Below are 23,915 nucleotides of genomic sequence, written 5' to 3'. Positions count from 1 at the left end.
CTAATGTCCAACTTCTTTCTCCGAATTCCGCTTGACGTCATCCTGCCGGTTGATGTCAACCTCGGGCTGGTAGAGCATGAGGGAAGTAAAGTTGAGACACGCTCCGAAAAGCTTCATAACCACAGCAATGACTGTAACACGCCAGGCAAGACCTTGCGAGTCGTAGATCCAGCAGGAGCCACGCACTCCACAGGAATCCTGCCAAAGGAGACACGAGCCATCGATGACTGCACCGAACACGATCGGACCGGGCACGGCGCCTTCGAGAAAAGAAAAGTGAGGAAAAGAGTGAGAAGGAGTGGGAGAAGGAAAGAAGAGAAGCGGTTTAGACAAGAAAGCTGTATGTGTTCCAACTGACTATGGAAACTCCCGTATTGTATTGTCAAAGATTTATTTTATCATTAAAACTCCAATCCCTCCCGAGCGGTCCTATCATACTTTTTCACTGCTATATCTCTGAATATTATCATTAATACGAGTGTTTGCTGCCACTGCATTACTTTTTAACCAAATTAATTTAAATGGGGTTTACCATACACTACCACAGACAAGAAGTAACTTGAATCTTAAAGTGACCTTTCTTTATAACAAGAAATTCACAAGATTCGCAAGTATTCACAAGACTAAACAATAATGGTATCAATAATAGTAGAGGCTACTATGTAATCTCGTGAGATTTTTGTGCCAAAATTGATTTTTTTTTCGGCTAACTTTGTCAATTTGGGGTTGCTGAATCCAAAAAACTTTGGTTCCATTTTTTCCGACCGCGTCTTCAGCCGCCATTTTGAATTTCAAAATGGCCGCCATAGCAAACTGTATCTTTATCCATATCCCATTAAGTGAGCATTGTAAAAGCTTCAAATTTGGTGCAAAATGCATGGGTGTGATGTCAGACACTCTTATATGTCTTTTTCTGATATTGTGGATTGTTTTGATACAATTTGTAGGCTGCCATCTTGAATTTCAAAATGTCGCCATAGCAAACTGTATTTGTATCCATATCTCATACGGTGAGCATTGTAGAAGCTTCAAATTTGGTGCAAAATGCATGGTTGTGATGTCAGACACTCTGATATATCATTTTCTGATATAGTGGATTGTTTTGATACAATTCATAGACGGCCATCTTGAAATTCAAAATGGCCGCCATAGCGTTTTTACCTATGTCTCATGTTGTAATTATTGTAGGAGCATCAAATTTTCAGTAATGCACATGCTCGTGATGTCTGACGTTCCAGTATACAGCTGTTTCCTATTGTGGATCATGAGATAGGCCACCATCTTGAAATTCAAGATGGTGGCCATAGAAAAACATATAATACTGTGGCAAGCACCTAAGATGAATTTGCCAAAATTATCCTAGTTAGACCGAATTCATTTTCAGGTCACGCAGAACGACAGCCATCTCTTAATTCCAAATGGACGCCATAAATTCAGACTGTAAGGACGAGGTTCCCATGACGTCATCAAGCCATCCTCAGGGGCAAAAACTGCAGGGGGGGGGGGGGGGGAGAGGGGAGGGTACCATACCACATCCCATGAGTGTGGGCAATCGTGTAAGCGTTACATCCCACGTACCATAATAGCCAAGCGGGTATGTGGTTCGCATACACATGATTTGTTTTAGCCTCTCAGGCAAAACATTATTTTGATGCCGTGGAACCTCGTTGATAGTTATATTTGATCCCAGTTATTAAATATTTGTACAAAAGCAAGCATTGATACGATTAAAGGTGATCTTCAAAAACTTTGTGCTGCCCCGAGAGAATGAAGAAAAACAAGGAAAAGTCTCGCAACGGCAAAAAAATGTCATGGTCACCCTACCAGGCATCACATTCACCAGCTTGTTTGTTGACTGTTGACCACAAAAGGAAACAGCTCTTCAGGGAGCTCATGATTGCTGGATGTATTTCTGGAATAACACAGAATGAATAAGGAGTGCCAATGATCAGTACTAGTATATAGGTTTTACATGACTGCCCTTGTGTGGGTCATCCTCAATAATCAGGACTTCCAAGATGCTTATTGCTGTATCGCCAATGATTCTAAAACTACGAAGGAGCAATAATAGCTGAAATCTGTGGCACTTAGGATGCATCAGTAGAATTCCTCAACAATTTAGAACACCATCACACGAGAGTAATCTAAAAAACTGTCACTGCATTAAAACTGATGAACGTGGTGTTTAGCAATCAGATATCGGAAACATTCAAGGAGGATATTCTAGAAAGAGATGAAAATGGAAGTTTTCTTGTTCTGTACTAGCAATTTTTACCTGAAAGAATTAAAAAAAAAAAATCTGTCTGGGATAATGAGAAAGGCCGGACATTCAGCTCTTGCAATTGAAATACACCATGTAAGATTGGATCAAAAGTCATTAAGCTTAAGAGGACCATTATACCTTCTTACAACACTTCTACCGGTACAACAGTCTGATAGACCTGTCATCATCGAGTCACTACTGGACGAAACAATTATCGGAAGTTATAAGTTCTACTGTTTTGATTAATTCCACAATCACTATTCATCTCACAATTTTATGGCCTTCTCATTCTCACTAAAAAAGGTTCATTTTTCATACCCATGCCTTAGAAACCCGCAAAACTGAGCCAAATAATCAGCCTGAAAGTTGAAATACTGATCAGTAAATTCCATCTGACACAGAACGGGGGGGGGGGGGGGGGGAAGAAACAGAGGGTACATGAAAGATGCCATGGGAGCTGTCACCCGTCACAACGAGGAAGCAGATATCCTCATTCCATTGCATGTATTAGATGCTACTTCAAGAGCAACAGGGAATATCAGAGATATTTATGATTATTACGTATAGACACTGAGGTTTTCATTCTCCTATAATGGATCTTTGCTTTACTTTAAATACTGCATCACATGTTGTCTGCTCCATCACTGGAAAAGGAGATGATAAAGTACAATTGACATTGTTGAGAGAGTATGTTCTGCAAATTGTTGCGAAAAACAAAAGTCTGCTTGGTCATGCCTTTCATGGCTCATTCTGAAGTTGAAAATTTGAGGATGTCTCATAGAGCAGATGGATCAAGAATTCTCTAAGCCTTGAATCATGCAGACTGTGCAATAACACAGTCTATGCCTTCCAGAAGTTGGGCGTGGATGACTTCAACCTGGACAATCTCCTACTTTGCTCTTGTAGAGTCTTGATACAACATATCCAGAGAACAAACATCGTAAACCTTTACAACCTAATTTGTGTCTCTACTTACAGGGGAATATAATATGGTACATTGTAGTTATTTCCAGCGGATATACATAAACTGTGTAATTAAATGCTTTGAGCTTCCTACACCAATGGTAGCCACAGAATTCATTGTCATGATCATATGGCAAGAAATGCATTAGTCATTGTTTCTGGAAGAATTTTGAACCCATTCTCCCCTGTGTATAGCCCCATACAAGTGCTGCGATGTCTAAATGGGGACATTTAGTCACTCAGACACATCGTTATTGAGGCACTTTTGAAAGTCATTTGCTTTGACACCAGGATCACATGATTTCCCATTTACAAGTTTTACCCACCTGCAATGCTCTTAAAGGAATTTTGCACTTCAACATGGCAGTGTACCTACAGGAAGCAGTTCCGCCTATGCAATAATAATACCATTTATTGAAGTGATTAACTTCCACATAAGTCCTACAGTTTGAAACATGAAAGCATATGCTTGAGTTTGCAAGGTAAAGATCTTAACAGCACCAAATATGGTGGCAAGAGTGGCAGCCAATGCACATAATCCATTATTACAGAATGCTTCAAATATAATTGTGTGTGTTGTGTGTGTGTGTTTGTAAAAGAATGTGCAAAGTACACCACCATAAACATTGATATGCCTAAAAGTTGCTTGTAAAAGCAGCCATTTTGAATGATAAAATGGCAGCCTCAAAAATGATCTGCAATTTCAGGGAGGGGATCAAAGTGCATCTTAATGTTCAACATCATGAGCCCGGTTTATGTCCGAAATGTGAACTGTCTGCATTGTTTACAACATGAAATATGGGTCAAAATGTACATTCTGGTATGGTGGCCATTTTCAATTTCAAGATGGCCACTTACAATATCAAAATGGACCGTCATTTAAAAAAAAAGATGTTTCAGAAAGTCTGATGGCATACGCATGCTCTTTGCCCCAAGTTAGAACCTTACACACTTCATACGATATGAGATATAGGCCCAATTACATTTGCTATGGTGGCCATTTTGAATTCAAAGATGGCCGCCAACCAAAATGATCCATCTTTTAAAACAAAAATGTATATATTAGCATGTCTGACATCATAAACATGCTTTTTGTCATCAAATTTGAACCTTCTAGATGCTCACATCAAGAGAACTGGGTCAAAATACAGTTTGCTATGGCGGCCATTTTGGAATTCAAAATGGCGGCTGAAGACGTGGTCGAAAAAAATGGAACCAAATTTTTTTTTTTTTTTGATTCAGCACCCCCAAATTGACCAAGTTAGCTAACAAAATCAATTTTGGTACGAAAATCCGGGATCCAATATTTCGACATAGCAGACCGTACTATAATAACAATGATCATAATACTGAAAGATGATGATGACAATAATAATGATGATAATGACGACTATAAAAATAATAGTAATAATACAAGCTAACGTGCACAAACTGTTAACAGAAAGTCTCACACTTTTCAGTTTGAGCGCCATGATATTACTTATTACAGTGCACGATCAATCAGGTGCACGTCACGACCTCACACCCAAGAGTCATGTTGTTGCTATATTATGATATTCACTTTGTGGCAAGTATCAATCAAAAGTACCTCCGGATGGAATCCAAACTAGGAAATCATCTTCGATTTCCTTCCTTCATCATGTGACTAGAAATGAATGATATTCCTTTCTCTTTCTTCCAAAGACAATGACAGAAAAGAGTCTCCTACCAACAAATGTTAAGGACGTTCTAACACTTGACACATTCATTATTTAAAGGTAAGATTAGGTGACGTGGGTATCTCAACCATTCATTCGGGGCCCAGTGGCCACCTTGCACCTGTCGCCTACATTATCCCAGCTATGGAGTTTGCTTGCAGGAAGATGAAGAAGTACTCTGATCCTGCTACACTGTAAATGTGGTGTCTCAAAGGGGTCTGTAGACGGACCACTTGTGCTCTTTCTGTATCTTTCCCGGATTATGCAAATTTTCAAAAAACACAGCATTCAATATCACAAGCATGCAGATGATGTACAAATTTGTGTTTCTTTCCCAGCAACTAGGATTGGAGTGACTCTCTGTACCTTTAAATCAACTAGAATAATGTATTGATTATGTAAAGGTACATTATACAGATGGAATGCAATGGTCAAGGGAATTTATTCAAATAGGCTCCAAACAAATGTCCATGATGAAATCTATCTTAGCATTGGTAAGTTTTATCAAGTATCTAAACAAAGTACGAAATCTCGTTGTATTTATTACAAACCTACCATTTAGAGACCGTAATCTTCACATACATCCGAATCTGTAGGATTTCATTTTTGAAACCTGGGCTCTATTGGAACATTCAGAAAAATTTATACATGTTCGTATCTCGTCCCGTCTGGATATACGTACACTGTAATTCTTTGTTTTGTAACCTTTCACAAAAAAGATATTAGTAAACAGTAACGTATCCAGAATTGGGCTGACGACTAGATTACTCACCTTCATTAATGACACAAAGAAAACAACACATAGGTCGGTACTTTTGTCTCTCCACTGGCTCCCTGTGCACCAACGTATTACCTTCAAGAGTCTTCTCATTGTCTGCTGTTCGTTCCGCACATTATCCCCTGCAGGTCTTCAATACTATTATTCTCCTCATTTTCCCCAACCATCACGAATCTCCACTTATCTAACTCACAAATTATACAGACACCAAGGACGAAATATAATTGAGGGCATCGTGTTTTTTCAAACATGAGCCCAGAACTTAGGAATAATCTTCCAATATCTCTCTGAAAAGCACCTTAAAACGTGCATTTTTTTTTTTACATCGACAGTTTTGTATGCACGTACATATATTACGTTTTTCCTTTTTTTGTGCTTAAGTTCCATGTGCTTTGATACTGTGTTGCAACCTATTATATCCTATTCATTTCTGATAGCGCTACGAGCATTTTCTAATATAGAATGAGTACTGCAACACCCTGTACAGATATATGTAGGCCCTGTTTGTTGTTGTATACTAGTAGGTGGAGCCGTTAATCCTGTTTAGCTCGTCGGCCTTATTTGCGAAGTATCGGAGTAGTAGGCCTTCTTTGCCTAGTGTCAAGCTTGTGAGACCTTGTGCATGCAGTGTCGAGCTCGTTGGCTTATTTACCTAGTGTCGGCTCATTGGCCGCATTCTTTGTCTGGTGTCGAGCTGGTGGGCCTTATCACCCTAGTGTCGAGCTCGTGGGATGAATGTCTTTTGGGCAGTGGGTGCATGACTCATCCATTTTTTTTTCTTATGGTCAAACTCGTGGGCTGTATGACTCGTGGGTTTCGAGCTCGTGGGATGTCCTCGCTCGATCACATTCGTTAACAAAGTGATTCGTAGTGCAACATATATGCAATTTTGATGAGAGAGGGAGACGAGGCCTGGAAGGTCGGGGCAGAGTGTGCTTCATAGGGCTCACACGGGTAGATTATTCCCCATAGAGACGTGTGTTAAATTCAAAATACAAAACATTCTCTAAAATAGCTGGGAGAAATGAGGTCTTTCATCTTCAATCTCCTGGACAAGTGAAATATATCCTTTCATCCATCAAATTCCCAAGGCTGGATCTTCAGCTCAAACTCTGTCCAAGGGCCCGAAAGCCAGACTACGAGTTCTTTTCACTCAAAATATCACCTATTTTCTGTACATGCACCCAATGAAAAATATTCCCTTTAAATCCCATGAGGAAAGCTTACATCTTCCAAAAAAAATGCAGTTTGTAGAGGAATTCATACTCAATATCTGCAGCTATTCAGTGGTATCTTTGGTACGAATTTGCGAAGGGGTGTGGGACATTCCATTTTATTTACAGGTGTGAGCCCCATAGAAGCACATGGTAACAAAAGATGCAATGTTCTCACGGTCACGATGTCATCTCATAGATGCCAAGTTCATTTTTTTTTATGAGTGAGATATTCATTACTCAGCATCTTGGCGCGCACGAATGTGCGTGAGCGAGGGGAGGGCATGGGAGGGGGTGTCCGCCCTCCCAGGGTTGGGAGCTTTTTCAATTTTTCCGTCTTAATGGTGGAAGCTGGTGCATACTAAAGTGACTATTTTCATTTATTTTGAAAGACGAAAGGGAAATATGCCTTCAATTGCAACTGTCACTTTAATCATTTAAGCTATGCACCCAATGCGTGAGAAAAATAGGTGTCATGCGTGAGATCGTGAGACAGACCCTAAATGCTTGAGATTCACTCACAATGCGTGAGACTTGGTAGCTCTGTCATTTATGACGGCTGTCATCGATGACGGGCAAATCAGCTTCGAGAGTTCACACGGCGCTTAACATCACTAGTTTCGCCAGCTAGTAACTGGCCCTACTCGATGATAAAATCAAGATGTACATGCAGCGTGTTAACGGCATGGAACATCATCCGTGGAGGTATTCGTTTCTATTGAGAGAAGTAATTCAGCGCTCACAGGCTTCAAGTCTAACAACAAGTGCGTGTAAAAGGAACAATAACGCCTGGAGGGTCCGAATTTTAAAATCCACCATTTTGTAGAGAAAGAAGCCTCGCTATTACTATAATTAAGTTTTAACTGTATTTCGTCCAGTACCTAGTCCGATCCAGACAGTGCCAGTGCAGTGTGCGCATGTTTTTTTATATTTTTTTTTTTTATATACAGACAAACGAAAAACATCACAGGCTTGGCGAAGAGTAGGTATCAATTCAAATTCATCAAACATTTATTTCTCTCGAGAAACTTGGCCTAAAAAGCTGATTTGAGGAAAACTTTAGTATTAGCGTGATCAGGGGCTTGCCAGTGCATGAACACAGTGGAGTGCAGTATTTTCCTGCCAGGTACGTGGCCACGCTCGTATGGAAAGCCAATTTAATCGTTTAAAACGATTTACTGATATCACGAATTCTATTTCGTAATATCAAAAATTTGAATTTCTAATATCACAAATTCAATTTGTGATATCACGAAAACCCGTTGGTTTATCACGTAATACCAATTTTTGATGTCACGAAACCGAATTAGTAATGTCACAAATTCAGTTCGAGATATCACGAATTCACATTCTTGATATCAAGAAATAAATTTTGTGATGTTACTATTTCCAATTGTAATATTATCAGTTTACATGGAATTTCACAGCGCTCAACTTTAGTAAAAAATCACTTAATTTCGAGCATTAGTTCTGTGCAAAAAAATCAACAGTGAATTATGGCATTAGTTTTGTGGAGAAATTCAGATGGAATTCGAGCGCTAGTTGAGTGCAGCAATCAAAAGCTGAATTCGAGCGTTAGTAAGGTTGAGCGCAGAAACACACAGTGGATTAGAGCGTAGGTTTAGCGCAGAAATTCCGATGGAATTTCAGGTGTTGATCACGTGTTTTGCCAAAGCCGACGAGAGGAGATACACTGATAGACTCGATCACTCCTCTTCTGCCGAAAAAAAAAATGTTAATGCTCTCATTATTATTTCCTTTTCCACGTGGTGAAATTGATGCAACTGTGCTTCTCCAAAATCGAATTGTAGAAAGTAATTATTTCATTAAATATCAAATCCCATGTTCTGATTCTTTCTTTCACTCCAGAAGAGTTACTTTGTTCTTCGCGGATGACTACATGATGTCACCGCAAGTTAAGCGATCTTCTTTGAAATACTCTCCGATTAAAGCTGTTCTTCTATTGCTGGATTCATTAACGTCCTAAAGGGAATCATTTAAATCTGACTATTTTACTCTATCACAATGAACTAAAGAAAAAAAAGAGGCAAAATACTCTGTCCATCGGATAGGAAATGAATTGGAGGTCCCGTGTAAGAGAGAGTCACAACTCATCCACGTAAAAGATCCCGCTTCATTCATTCATCCCAAAGAGGAGGGTGTTTAACCCGGTGAAGTGATCCCGCCTCACATCCAACTGGACCCCAATGCATGGATCTTTTTGATCTTCGTTTTTGATCTTCGTTTTTGATCTTCGTTGATTGGAAATAAATTATAATTGAATTGAATTGAATTGAATTGAATTGAATTGAATGGAAGACCAGCTAAGTGTAGCTGAATATAGGATATCCAGCCGTCTTCTCAGATGGAAATGAACAAACAAAAACTAAATATAATTTGCTTAGCTCCGATGCCATGAAAATCTGTCAATGTATGTCCAAGTCTACTTACCTAATAGTCTCTTGAGAAGGGAATTGAGTCCCAGTGACATGGATCGCTGTCCTTCTGGAACAACCCTGGTTTACAAAAATTAGAGATAGTTTAAAAGATTATAGTATTATCACGTAAAAGTAGAAGAGGGCAAATGATAACACAAATTCTACACTTGCATATGATTGTGTAGTTTCGGTTAAAAGTGTGCGTATTCGTACTAGCGCTTTTCCTTTGTCAAGACCTTCAATTCTGATGAACTTCCATACATAAACGTTGATAAAAGATAAATGCTACAAGAAAAATAAGAATCGAAGCACAGAGATTAGTTCATTGATGATACTATCGGGAGGGGAAGACAAGAGCGCTGAAAGACAACTGAACGTGTACCGCTTTACAACTGTCATAACAAATTCATTCACATGCCTTTGAAGGAACAAGGGACACGTCGTGATGTGTTCTTAGCTACCTATATTGCCTTTATGTGAAAATAATGTCTGCTTTTCTCCATTACCTTCCGTGTTTTATTAAAGCCATAATGCAGTCAGAGAAATGCTTTAGATAGAAACAAGCTCTTCAAAAGTCAGTTTTCAAATGGTGAGGGTAACTACACGAAAATAGATATTTTAATCTAAGAACACGAACCTGAGAAGTACGTTTATCTCGGGAATGGTAGCCGTGAAGTTAACGATGACTAGCAAGATAGATAAGGCGCTAAAGAGATAGGGATAATAGCCACAGGTAGTAGGACATCTACCAAGGGACGCACTGGTAGAAGCTGCGAGTGCCGTTCCACGAAGACATGAACAGTCACTGTAAGTCTGTTGTTTGAAAAAGATATAAAAATACAGGACACAACTCAAATAGCATGTGTTCTTTTAAAGAGGAGAAATAAAAAATTAGGTAACCAGTTTTTATTTTTCCATTGTTAAAGTCAAGTTTATTGTGTTTTGTTAAACCCTGCAAGTGATTTAAACTAAACCAAGTCGTATTGATCACGCCTTATGATTATCATTTTTATTTTCTTTTTTTTTGGGGGGGGAGGAGCAACATTAATTGAAAAATACCTGCTTATGTGCTATATGAAAAGCACGGAAATGCTTCTTTGACAGTTTTCTGTGGGTGGATAGTTCAAATTTGTGCACTTGACTGGCAAAGAATGGAGTGGAATTTGTGTTTTTAATGTACATTGTTATTATTATTGCTATTTTCATTATCATCATTATTACTGATATAGTGCTCTTATCAAAAAATCTTGATGGTATAATTTATCATTGTCATTAAGGTTATCATTATAAATATGATTGCTATTTGAGACGTGACTGTGATATCGTGTGGCTATTGTTGCTGTATGTTTATATGTTTTCTCGTTTTTCACACTCGTTGAACTCTCTCATAAAGGACGGAATCACAAATTGTTTATATCCTACTTGTTTATAAATCGATTAACAGATATAGGAGAAAGCATACTACGAACCCCCCCCAAAAAAAAACAACAACAACAACAAAAAAAAACACCAAAAAACAAACAAACTAACAAAGAAACAAAAACCGTTTTACGCCAGTCATACCAAAGCAACCTGGCCTCAATCAATTGCAAATAATTGCTAATTTTGAAACAACCATTCTGATTGGCTCAGGGTCTGCCCTATTAAGAAGACATGCATGCAACAATGATTTTGATTGGCCAGTGACAATCAGTTGCAAGTTGCGTTTAAACGCAAAGTTTCTAGCAACGGGGCCCCGGTCTCAAATTTCGCTCGAATTTTTCACTCGACCTTTTCAATGTTCCTTGTTTCTGTGCTTTCTGTCGTGGTGACGTTATAGCATTGAAAGCATTTTTTTTTTTCGTTTTAAAGTAGGAAAAATTAAAACTCCCATGAAATATACGTGCCTCATTTACAGCGTCCAGTAAACAACCAGCGTGGCAGGGTGACAGGTACTCCAATTGTCCGCCATCAGCACAAACTGGAATATATCTGTCTTCAGCGCAGGAGCAGTGGGCATTGCACGTGTGAGTGACGTTTATGTTTGAGAACGCGCTAAAACTGTCGATGAGAAATAAAGATAATGACATGGGCATGGGATATATCCGTCTTTTCAGATAATTCTGATAGATACCACTACATAAGTGAGAAAAAGCAAATGCATAAAAAAAGGATAATACCCAACATCACATTATACCAGGGAGGTGAGACAATTCACCTCCCTGATTATACGAAGGCAGGTGTCGCATGCCATATCTACGATGTTGGCATACATTGGGATAAAAAACAAGACACTGTAAGATCTCCGTGAGTATTTTGCTGACCAGTATAATGATCCATTATTTTGCACGAATTATCCACTTTGATAACTTTAATCTTCTTTTCCTTTACTTCTACTGTCTGTTTATCATATTTAATCCGCTTGAGTAAGATTCAACTAAGGACTGCAATATTTTCTGCTTAGAAAGTAAGTCTAGTTTGACCGTGTATCTTCTATTGAGTCAAATCATTGAAGATTAACTTTAAGTAGTTCGAAACGATGGTGGGTATTCATGTTTTGAACAGTCCTAAGTGAGATAATGAGAAACCTCTTATGAAATATGAAAGAGCATGTAATTAAAGAAGGATTTAACGTTTATTTGATGAAAATCGGTTTTCAAATGGCCGAGATATCCAAAAAAGTGATGATGATAATAAAAGGCGACAGGCCACGCCTTTTATTAGGATCTCTTTGTTTCACCATTGTTTTTGGATATCTCGGCCATTTCAAAACCCTTTGATTCCCCTTAGAATTGCATGCTCTTTGACATCTCATAGAGTGGTTTCTGAATATCTGGCAAAACGTGGTTTCTGAATATCTGGCAAAACGTTAAAAGCTAAATCCTCACCTCAGCCAGAACTGTACACACCCTTTAAGGCAGTGTTCCCAGCCCTGTCTTAAATGCAGATGTGCAGTTTTGCCGTAAAAAGTCCTGCGGAGCTAGCACTTGATGCAGTCACGATCAGTGGTATGGTATAGGATGAGTAGTTGTGAAAGCCTGAATATCACGAGGACGCAGTAATGTACGAGGACGCAGTAATGTACTTGGTAACTTCGCTATTGGGCGTTCCGCGTTGATGGGGTAAATTTCTAGGAATAAAAACGAATAAGCTTTAGTGTGGATCATGTTCTTGATAGATAACTGAGGACGGACTACAACCTTTTCACACAAGGAAAAAATGCTTGCTTACGTGCTTCCATCATATTGGACTGTGACGCCAGCTACTTTAGTCTGTGGACAGTGCCAGAGCGTGGTGAGAAAGGCCAGGCAAGTTATGAGATTGCTGGCGATGATGAGCTTCAGAAGACTTGGTACCTTCAACTTGTACCTCCGCATTATCAGGCCGCCGTTCACCGTTCCGATGATGCCACCGACAACCACTACTAACCCTGCATTGTGTTCAGTAGCAGATGATTTCTATCATTAAAAACTTTGCATACCAGTGTTTTGAAGAAGGAAATATTTCTGGTTTTCAATTTTCGATACTGCATGAATGTTATTTATACATTTGTACATGTACAACTGTGAAACTGTGCAACATGTAAAGCGTCCATTCTTAGTATGGTTCTGGGCACACAACCAGCCAGGCAAAATAATGTTTGGACAGTTGTGTCGGAATAATCGAAACACGGCCCTTAATGTTGGTTAACTTTATAATTAGTATGCATAATAAGGAAACGATTATCCCAGCACCATGTCATGTAAACAGACAGTATCTGTCCTTTTTTTACATGAAATATTGCAACCATAATAGACAGGCGTATACATTATACCTGACGGTCTGAATAGTATGTCGACTCAATTAACTGCAAATATTACAGAGTTTTGTTTAGGGTCCCGCTTGTCAAGTAATAGAACACACACACACACACACACACACACACACACACACACAAAAGGCATGACAACCTACTAATATTCTACAGTCTAAGATTTTCACCGGTCAGTATCGTTGCTAAACTGGCCGTCACGCCAAATTGGTTTTGCAGGAACTTAGGCAGAAATGCTCCAAACGCGTTGATTAGAAGTGAATCGGCCACACCCCCAAGGGCCGTCAACATGAAGGTTGGGTTGATTACAAGGAACTTGATGGCTCGGAGTAGGTCACTGGGCTTCTCTCCGAATCCTGGCTCGGCGGTCGCCTCTGAGCCCGCGTTACGGTGAGCCTGGTTCTCTTTCTCCGATCGAACCTTGGCAGTTGCTGCCGAAAGGTAGAATGGATGTTTGATTTGTCGATTCAAATGTCATTGATGTTCAAGTCAGAATGGAACTCGTGTCGACATTATCACAGATTATGTACGGAAAAGTTATGTGCATTCTGAAGTTAAATCAACATGGCTGTAAACCCGATGAAAGCAATCATCTGTGCTTACATCAAATTTGGATTAAAATATTACGTTCTTCACATCTACGAGACTCTTGATTCAAATGCGGAAACATCACGAAGATGTAAATTGATGTCTTATATATATCAACGATATCGCTGGAGACAGTTTCCTCCTCTCCAAATAATTGATAATCTATATGCTTTGAATTTTTTTCATAATCAGGGTCATCTTAATATTTGACGATGGTTGTAATGTTTCTTCGATTTTAAACACCTTCAATGTGTTTATACTTACTCGGCAATTCCCGCGGGAACAAGCTCAGTGGAACTGACGCAAGCAAAAGGAAGGCGCCAGAGAATAAGAATCCAATCCACCAAGCACCAACCCATCCTGGGTCACTAGGTGAAAGATTAAGGCTGTTTGAAAGGTAAGAATACAATTTAGTAAACAAACATTTTGCTATTAACTAAACTGGAACGTAGAGGCACTCACAGATGCAAAATATCGCACACTTGGGTGTGTTAAGTTGTCGCAAAGACCGGGCCATTGCACTCCATGTATACTATAGGGTCTTTTTTATCTTTTACTTCATTGCTCGAAAAGCTGAAAATATCCGCGGTCATCCTGACAAATGACCGCGAAGTTTAAGATCGTGATCTTTATAGGATCTCGACGTTTTGCCAGGGTGACTGCAGACTCTCTCGAAACTCTCTCGAAACTTCCTGCGAAATAAGGGATGTCTCCCCGACCCTCGCCAATCCACTTGATCTTTGGGCAGTGTGAACGCTAGCAACTGAAACTTCGCGAAGTTTGTTACGTAACCAATCCACCATTTGTTTGCGGGCGGTGGCTCTGAAGCGCGCGGTCAATAGCCGTGGTAACACTGGCAAAAGATTACGAAGTCTTTGCGAAGTTTGCTTTTTTCTGTTAGTTTTTAAGTTCGATGAGATAAGCATCTGCGACATGATTATGCGTGTATGTATGTAGTGCTTGCCAGTAGATCGCCCTGACAGTAAGCCTGGTATTTGGCAATACTGAAAGAAAAAAACATTGTTAATGCAATTGCATGTAATACAATACAATGATATGGATGCTTCCCCAGGTGTTGATCGACGGACACTACATCTTCTGGTCACCTGGTCAGCATTCGCTTGATATAACAGCTTTCGCTTGATATAATAGCTTTTTGTGATCATTTACAAAACCAGCCGTGGGAAGACGTTCTTTTCGCAAAAGACATTGATGAGGCTGTCAAACTATGGGAAGATTATCTCATGGAAACTGTTAATCTATTTATGCCTGTTAAATCCAGGAAAGTTAAAAGTAAATGTTCCCCTTGGATGACTTCGGAAATTATAAATTTAATGAAACAACGAGATAAAATGAAAAGGAAATCAAAGAAAACGGAGGAAAGTGATACTATGAATATGTACAGGAAACTGAGAAATAAAGTCACATCTGAAATAAGGAAAGCAAAAAGAAAGTATTATGTGGACAGACAATTTCTTCAGCTAAGGGAAGATCCGCTGATATTTGGAAAATTTTGAAATCCGTTATGCCTAATTCACAAAGTAATAATCCCCAAGGTAATGTATTAGATTGTGAATCGAAGAGAAATGAGTTTAATCAATATTTTTCTTCAACTGGAGAAAAGCTTGCTTCTGATATCGAAGAACAGCCCACTGAGTCTTATCATGAAAATGATATTTATATTGATGGTGATGTACAATTTAGATTTCATGTAGTTACTGAGGATGATGTACATAAGGAATTGAAAAATTTGAGAGATAGCATTTCAGTAGGTCTGGATGAGATTTCTTCCAAGATTTTGAAAATAAGCGCCCCTATTATTGTTCCTTGTTTAACGTATATTATTAATATTAATCTTTGTGTGAAAATAAGTTCCCCCAAAAAAGTGGAAATGTCAAAGGTTATTCCCATTCATAAATCATGTACCGTTAATTCTCCAAACAATTTTCGTCCTATTTCAATACTACCCACTGTTTCTAAACTGCTCGAAAGATTTGTATAAAGACAATTAATGGCTTACCTTGAAGAAAATAACATATTATCTCCCAAACAATTTGGATTTAGGCGAAAGCATTCCACAATCACATCCTTAGTCCAGGTGATAGATGAATGGATGAAAGCAATAGATGAAGGGAAATACACAGGGGCCGTATTCATAGACTTTAAAAAAAAGCGTTTGATTGTGTTAATCATGAGCTGCTTTTAACCAAATTACGCAATATTGGGGTATCAGATGAGTGTCTGCCGTGGTTCATTGATTACCTGAAGGGGCGATCCATTTGTACGTCACTCCATTCACATCTTTCAACTCCGTTACCCATATCTTATGGAGTTCCACAGGGATCGATTCTTGGCCCCCTTTTATTTATCGTTTTTATAAATAATTTGTGCAGATATATACCTAGCTGCTCAATCCAATTATATGCCGATGATACTGTCCTGTATTTTCTGATAGTAATATTGACAGTGTACATATGAATCTTAATAATGATCTGGTTTGTGTTTATGAATGGATGTGTGCAAATAAACTGACTATCAATTTTGAAAAGACTTCATCTATACTCATTGGATCAAGGCACATGTTGAATAGATGTAATAGATTGGATGTTTTTATGAACGGTAGACTAATACAACAAGTGGATCATGTTAAATATCTCGGTTTTATTGTTGATAACAAATTGAAATGGGATGTTCATATCGAGAATTCATGTAAAAAAGCAGGGAAATTAGTGAAGTATTTAGGCAGACTTCGTCATTTTATCAATGAATCTAATCTGAAGTTGATTTATCAGTCCATTATCTTGCCACTTTTTGATTATGCTGATATCATATTTGATTCAAGTCATAAAAAGTATATCAAGCAATTGCAAATCCTTCAAAATCGCGCGGGGCGGATTATCATGAAAACAAATCCTTATGAACATGTGTCTAATTTACAAATTCATTGTTTTAAATTGGTCTTCTCTTGAATCGAGACGTAGGAAGCACTTGAACATGTTTGTATCTAAATCAACTCATAATATGTTATCCTCATCTATGAATGATATGTTCCATCAGCCTTCCCGTTACTCATACTCTCTTCGTATCGCAGGTAATATTCTTCTCCCAAAGCCTCGTACTGATTATTGTAAAAGAACAACACATTATAGGGAATCGATGCAATACAATCCATTGCCTTGTACCTTGAAGTTGACCTCAAGTCCAGATATATTTTTCAAGGGATTAGAAAATTGTATTTCTGATTTTATGTGATTCTTGTTAATGTAGCGTGTAGATGTATATTCCTCATTCAGTTTCTTTCTCTGTTGAATATACTTAGATGTTTGTTGTTGTGTTTTTTGTGTGTTTATATTTTATCATCGAAGTTTATAATTGTATATAATTCACAGCTGAAATACTTCTCTGAATGTTTGTATTTTCTTTTTATGTAACCACGTAGATGCCTGTTTTTGTGTCTACATACTTATCATTGAAGTTTATAATTGTATATAATTCACAGCTGCTATATTTCTCTGAATGTTTGTATTTTCTTCCTATGTCACTATATTGTTTGTTTATATTTCTCATGTAAGGGACCCCTCTGTAAAACAGCGCTGTTACGATAACAGTGCTGAGTAGGGTCATCCCTCCGTTGAAGATCTATTTTATGTAACATATCTTTGTTTGTATATCTTTTAATGACGGAAAATAAATACAATACAATACAATACAATACCTTGCTACTGTCTGAGTTATGCATTCAGCCGCACTGCCGCTCCGGATGTTTTGCTGTTCGTTCACATTCAACATTGTTAGACGAGCTTTTCAAACTCGAAAATGCGATGGCCCTCGCGTTTTAAGATCTTAAATAGGCCTGTGTCTTTCCAGTGATGGTGTCTTAGCTGTGCCACCTTTTCTTTCGAAGAATTACACAAATGGCGTAATTCGAGGTAATTTAACCTCTTCTTCAGTAGCAATGTATGCACTTATGATTTGTGTTTTAGCTGTGTCACGTCGTTTGCTGTTGTTAGATTGGTCCATTTATGACGTCAGTAAAACCTTCGCCAAAATTTCCCGAATTCATCTGAAGTGCTTGTATTACCTCAGATATCGTATGATTTGTTGTTGTTGTTGCTGCTGTTCTTGTTTCATTCCCTATTGTGGAGTGAGCAAAAGTCTGACACTTTGTCCTCTTCAACAGTCTAGCATAAACACAGCATATACATTTATACCAACTGGTAATATTCTTTGGATGTTCACTTTAAACACGCGAAAAAAATTACTCTGGTCCCGACATGAATATGACACATACGCGCACACGTACTGGCGCGCAGGACACAGTATAAGTGCATAATAATACAGTTTTAATATTGGCCTAAGCCTCGTGAGAGAAGCAGATGTCGCGGAAATAACACCCATCTCTCTCTCTTACAACGTCATTGCCAAATCGTTATGACTCAGAACATGTAATTCAAAATTGTAAGATCGCCATACACTGCTGATCTATAATTAAACAAACAAGTCGGAAAATAGGGGCCCACATTGTTATGTCAAGTTGATTACAGATCAACAGTTGCGATCTTACAAATTTCATTTGTGGAATGAGACAAATTGAAGAAAAGTCACTCCCCAACATTTAACCCTCTGCTTAATGATCTCTTGCTTTTATTAATGCCTTGTCCACTTTGGACTACTTAACATAACAATGTCGAAATTTCGGAGCTTGTGTATTTGTTTGAAGTTCATCGTGTCACTGCCAGCAACCAGGGATAGCCCGGTTGTAGTGTCGCTGCCTGGAAAGCAGGAGATGACAGCTTCGAGGCCCTTGCCTTTATTCCGACATATTTGTTGAAATTAAAGATGCGATCAATATCATTTAATTTATTTACTATCTCGTTTGAGGATTAATGGTTTAACAAGAAAATTTTGGGAAAATTTGAGAGCAAATTTTATGAAACTAGTGAGGTCACGATATCACCTCATGTGATATACATCCGTAACTGTCACCGATATCTCTGTTCTGGAAAAAAAAACCATAAGACACTTTAATAAACCCCCACCTTTCTCGTGATCTCAACCCAATTTGAATCAAACGTTGACTTTGATTGATTTCATTCACATGTTCAAAGTCAATTTAATATGGAGTGGATTTCAAATGGCAATTTGGGACCTTACTCTTCTGGGGGTGTGATCTCCGTGAAGATGTTGAGAAATATTCCGCTAAGCAAGTAGCCGCATCCAGGCCCGACCGCTGCGACAGCTAGGAATATTCCTAGAGATTAGAAAATACGAAGGCAGCGGTAATATGAGTGTGATATTTGTATGCTAATCACAGTCGGTTTTCATTGTCATGTTACATGACTGAGTTTGGCTGTGCTGCATTCATTTTCATTTTCAAACTGGAATGGAATCTGCTTAACTATGAGATGATGACACGTTGTGGAACCCTCCGTACATGACACTGCCATACCATATTCATATACATATTCGGTAGTCCTTTTTCAAATCGTCACTTATAATGTAAAAGACACTGACAAAAGGCATCAATTGATATCTAAATTGCAACCATTGCTCACATTCGAAGCTCAAATTCCTTAATGGATGAAATACCAGTCTTTTTTTCAATAGCAGATTCATAGATTTGCCATTGAGTGGTGGAGGGAGAAAAAGGTATCTTCGACAAAATTAGGTGATGGAAGAGTTTTCTGGCATTATCGAATTTTACAAACAGAAACAAATATCAAGACTGATATTATGAGCAGTAGTCAATTCTCTGACATGTATGAGTCGATATAGATATTGTGATGCATACCCCCGCACATTTTTCACTCTTAAACCCTCAGAAAAAGACAACAAAAACGCAAGAAAATTCATGACATTGAGGTTTCCGCCAGAATTTTTCTCATCAAAGAGGCAAGGAGGAAGAAGCACTGCCCTTGACCCAATCTCGAGCATTATCCCTGACTCTTCCCCACACACTAAAAAGATTTTCCACGACCCCTGTGTTAGAACCATTCGTCACATCTTATTGTGCGCTTGTAAAGATTTTCTCGTAACTTAACTTAGGCTTACCTAAATACAAACCATGGTCTTCATTAGACACAGACTCATCAATTGCCGCAATTCCAAGCGTGTACATCGGTAATGCCCCGAGGGCCCCAATGACAGTGGCAACAATAAAAAGGTAGTAGTATGTGGATATATTCGACGCCGTTGTTGAACCCTCATTCGACGACTTGGAGCAGCCGTTGCTGCCGTTGACGAGACAGAGATGGCTGTCGTCATTGATACCGGCGTAGGTGTATGCCTGGGTGGTAAAATGTGGCACACTAAATAGGAAGGCGGACACGCTAAGAAGAATGACACCAACGGCGACCCATCGCGTCTTGTGCCCCCGCCCGCCTACGTAGACGACGAAAAGGACGACGACTATGCTGACAATGTCATAAGTGCTGATTAGCAGACCTGATTGCTCGCTAGATAACTGGAAGCGGCGCTCAAGTGACGTGATGGCACTGGGAATGAATCCGTTTATGAAGATGCCCTTCAGGAAACATAAGAAGAACACTATAATGAAACATGAATAAATGAAGAATTTTATTGCAAAATGGGCTAAGCGCCATTAGTAAACATCTGAAAGTGAGTCCAGCATCAGATAGAGCAAAACTAAACCTTTGCAGTAAATACCTCACTTGTGATATAACACGGCATATTCTTGAAGGTATGATTTAAAAATATCCTGTATCTTCCTATTAATATTTTCTTTGTTTTCAGCAGCTTTAATCACAAATGTCTCAACTTAACAAGAATGGAGTTAGCTCGTTTTACGATAAAACTCTTCAAATGATGTTAAAACTGTGATCAACTTCCTTTTATTCACAAAGGCCTGCCTCGTGTTTGGTCGATTTTAAGAGCAAAGCGTCCTATAAATAATGACCACAAAAGAATTTATTTTTTGTCTGCAGCGAGTTTGTCAGATTTTCATCTTGTAAGGTGTCCCTGGGAAGTAGAATAGGTGGGTTCAACAGGACACACAGTAAGCCTTGCTTACCTTTGTTTGCCCGTGTGAAATACATTTATGAAGTGACTGCGTCGTAATGTAGACCGGTAGAGGGAGGATTATGTTATATAGCTATGTTTTTAAGTCTTCAGAACAGCTGAATTTCCGATTGCACAAAGTTGCCTTTATACTAAACAAAGTCACCAAAGGACTTTCAACTGGTGGGGCTTACACAAAAGTCAGTGCAAATTAATTATTGGCTCAAGCTAAAGTCCGAAATAATGAAAGACAGCACGAAACAAAACATGACTATCTTTTATGTCCAAGCATCCCCACTGATTTCATATTTGATAAAGGATTTAGCTGTTCGAAATGAGAAGGGAATGCCTTCTTCATGTTTAAGTATAAAACTCAGAAGAATGAAGTAAACAAATAAATCAACAGTAAGGAAGAGGTTTCCTCAGAATCGGACCTAAGCCAAGATATTGACGGAAGTTTCCCAGAATAGTGGGATCGGTCTCCACGTGGTCACTGTCACATCTTTGAACTAGGTGAGGCGAAGATGTTGCTTTCTATATGACAGGTCTTTCTGTGAGAAAACTTAAGATGAAAACTATAAAGACAATTGGCGCCGACTTAGTAGCAGCCTGAAGGTTCGGTCGACCTAGCTTGCAAGAATCTGCTGAGGGTCTTGCAAAGATACTGAGTCATGGTGTGACTCGAGGCAAACATTTAAGGACTTCGATGTACAACCACATATTTATGTAAAGTTAACTAGATGTATCTATTTAACATGAATCTAACTGGAAGACACATTACATTCAAACAATATGAGATAAGAACAAATTATGGCACTGTGAAATAAACATTGATGAAGAGAGAGGCATTGGACCCCAACTGCTTTATACTTTGTCAATGTATATAATTATGTATGCAGCTACATTATTCTGCAACATATTATCATAAGTTCAGTCATAAGCCTTGTGTCTTGATCAAAGTTACAACTTATATCATACACCGCGGAAGGTTGATAGACCCTTGTTGGAGTTTTCTTCACTGTGTTATATCATGCTGTAATATAGATCATTGTCAATTGGTAGTATAGGTTTTCCCGGCCAATTTCGCACTTTTGTCAGTCCAATTCCTAATTGCTGTATTCAATTTAGCACAGTTAAGCCTAGATGGCATGTTCGGTATTTCAATTTTATAATCTTTTCATTCAAATTCATTTTGGAGCATTCAAATTACCTTCAACATCATTCGAATCAGCACTTTTTCAGTTCAAATTCGTAATACAAGCACCATTTCGCAAATCGTTCATTCAATTTAGCATGATATAGTCACGTAATCACGTATACGCTGCGCTCGTTCATTCGAATTCATTCTTGGGCATCCAATTTCGCATTTACTACAGTCAATTTAGCAGACACGTTTATGCTCTTATTCCTTTATTCATTTTCATTCATCATAGGTATTGTTTGCAAGAATCATGACATTTCATATTTTCGTATTCATTCTTTGGATTCTGATACCATCTTTGCAACGTACTTTCAAAATATGTGTAAGTGTTTATAATGTTCGATATCATTATTTCATTCACAGATACATTAATCTTAAGTTTGTTTTGACATTAATAGGGAGAAGGAGGTTTCAATTTACATCGTGATTATTTCTTACATCTGCGTGTTTCATTATTTTCATTTGGTAGGTGCTATATTGCGTTAATCATCAGTTCTTGGATCAGCTCCTAGCCATCGATTTGTCAAGGTTATTACCCTCTAATGCTTCTATGATACCCTGTCTTCTTGAGAGATACGCTTGAATCTCACTTGTGCTGCCATGACTGGACATAATCTATGGTACTGGTGCATGTATAGTTCTGATATCATGCATGAAAGAAGAGGGGTGTTACAGAACAACAAACTTGAGTTATTTAGGGTCAAAGATACCTTTACTATATACTTAACAGTGTGTGGATGGAATAAAAAATTCAAATTTAGATACGTATAAATCACGGTTCTCACCTTTTCAAAATAGAAATAACATTACGCCAATTTGAATAAACATGTTTGGAATTTGACTGCCCATACGCGAAACTGAATGACTGAAATACGATTTCCGCCAGTGCTCCCGAATTTGAATGACTGAAGAGCACGTGCCGATTTGAATGCCCGTTTTACGAATTCGAAAGACACATGTGCGAATTTCATTGATCGAAATGCTAAATTTCACGAACAAGTTGCAATCTTGAATGACAGAATGTGCAGTGACGAGGATTTTCGCTAAATTGAAGGAACCTTTTATCAAATGGATTGACAAAAGTGCGAAATTGGCCGGGAAAACCTATGATATATTTCGTTGTTCGGTGGACTCTAGTAAATGTCAATATTTTTTCATATTCATGATTGTGTTCATGATTATGTCAATGTGAAACAGAAATCAACACTGCTGTACACAGACAAAATCGAGCAGTTGAAAACATAACTACAAGTTGTAAACAGATTGATCAAAAGAATTCAACCAAGATGATCAATGCACAAAGTTTGACATTGGATTTTCTCGCGTTACCTGAGAGAAAGTACCACAGCACATGCAGAACAACAACCATGGCGCCGTACACATCTTCTGCAGCCATTTTAGTTGAAATCCTAACCACCCGCAAGTCATCCCGGACTCGTCGGGGTCACAAGAAAGGACCCTACGGCCAATTTCGCTCCTACAGTGCTCGTTGTCGACAGTCGTTACGTCGTCATTTGTCTGAGAAGCGTGTCCGATCCCATTCTTGATTTCCACGTTGATCTCGAGATCGTGTAGGTTCTGAAGGGCGTCACTGTTGTAGAGCCCTATTGTTGATGTCCGTGTGCCTGGACGGTACACAACGTTACCTTCTTCCATTGTCGGCTTCAGGAAATACCCTCACTTACAATGATATCGATAGTGAGAGAAGGAGAAAAAGGAACGAAGATGTAGAAGAGAATTTTGGTTTTGAATTAACAATTCATATCAAAGAAGAATACGTTTATAGACGTAGTAAAATCGTTGCATTGGGAAAAGCTACACTTATTTCATTTAATTCATTTTTCATTTTCCAAGCCGGACCAATAACAACAAATCCAGTACTCCTCGCATGTCTGCATACCCCCCCCCCCCCCATTGCGTCCCACTGCCGTTAAAATATCGGTCTTCAACAAGTAAATATTGCATC

The 23,915-nt window shown here is 38.6% G+C and overlaps 1 protein-coding gene across 1 annotated transcript; it reads right to left on the bottom strand.

Annotated features, from left to right (window-relative positions):
• LOC139722641 (solute carrier organic anion transporter family member 4A1-like) lies at positions 1–23,605 on the bottom strand. Its single transcript, XM_071633935.1, has 10 exons — positions 23,279–23,605; positions 19,783–20,254; positions 18,886–18,982; positions 13,996–14,117; positions 13,314–13,574; positions 12,564–12,762; positions 11,240–11,387; positions 9,991–10,166; positions 9,367–9,431; positions 1–260 (listed from the first exon to the last, which is right to left on the bottom strand). Exons 1-10 carry the CDS (start codon positions 23,603–23,605, stop codon positions 1–3), a joined length of 2,127 nt encoding a protein of 708 aa, XP_071490036.1.
• Between the last annotated feature and the right edge of the window lie 310 nt (positions 23,606–23,915).

Source organism: Diadema antillarum, unplaced genomic scaffold (genome assembly GCF_040938485.1).
Source record: "Diadema antillarum isolate AM-2024a unplaced genomic scaffold, OU_Dant_1.0 scf00000168, whole genome shotgun sequence".
NCBI classification, from domain to species: domain Eukaryota; kingdom Metazoa; phylum Echinodermata; class Echinoidea; order Diadematoida; family Diadematidae; genus Diadema; species Diadema antillarum.
The sequence above is the reverse complement of the archived record's forward strand: the minus strand, read 5'-3'. Positions and strand labels throughout refer to the sequence as shown.

Bases quoted from the DNA above. Each gene is read 5' to 3' on its own strand.
- LOC139722641 (XM_071633935.1), bottom strand. From the start codon at position 23,605: ATGGAAGAAGGTAACGTTGTGTACCGTCCAGGCACACGGACATCAACA. The intron at 12,763-13,313 runs GTGAAAATCTTA...AACACAATGCAG, and splicing joins TTTAGCAACGATACTGACCG to GGTTAGTAGTGGTTGTCGGT. The intron at 10,167-11,239 runs GCACGTATATTT...TTCAAACAACAG, and splicing joins TACTGGACGCTGTAAATGAG to ACTTACAGTGACTGTTCATG.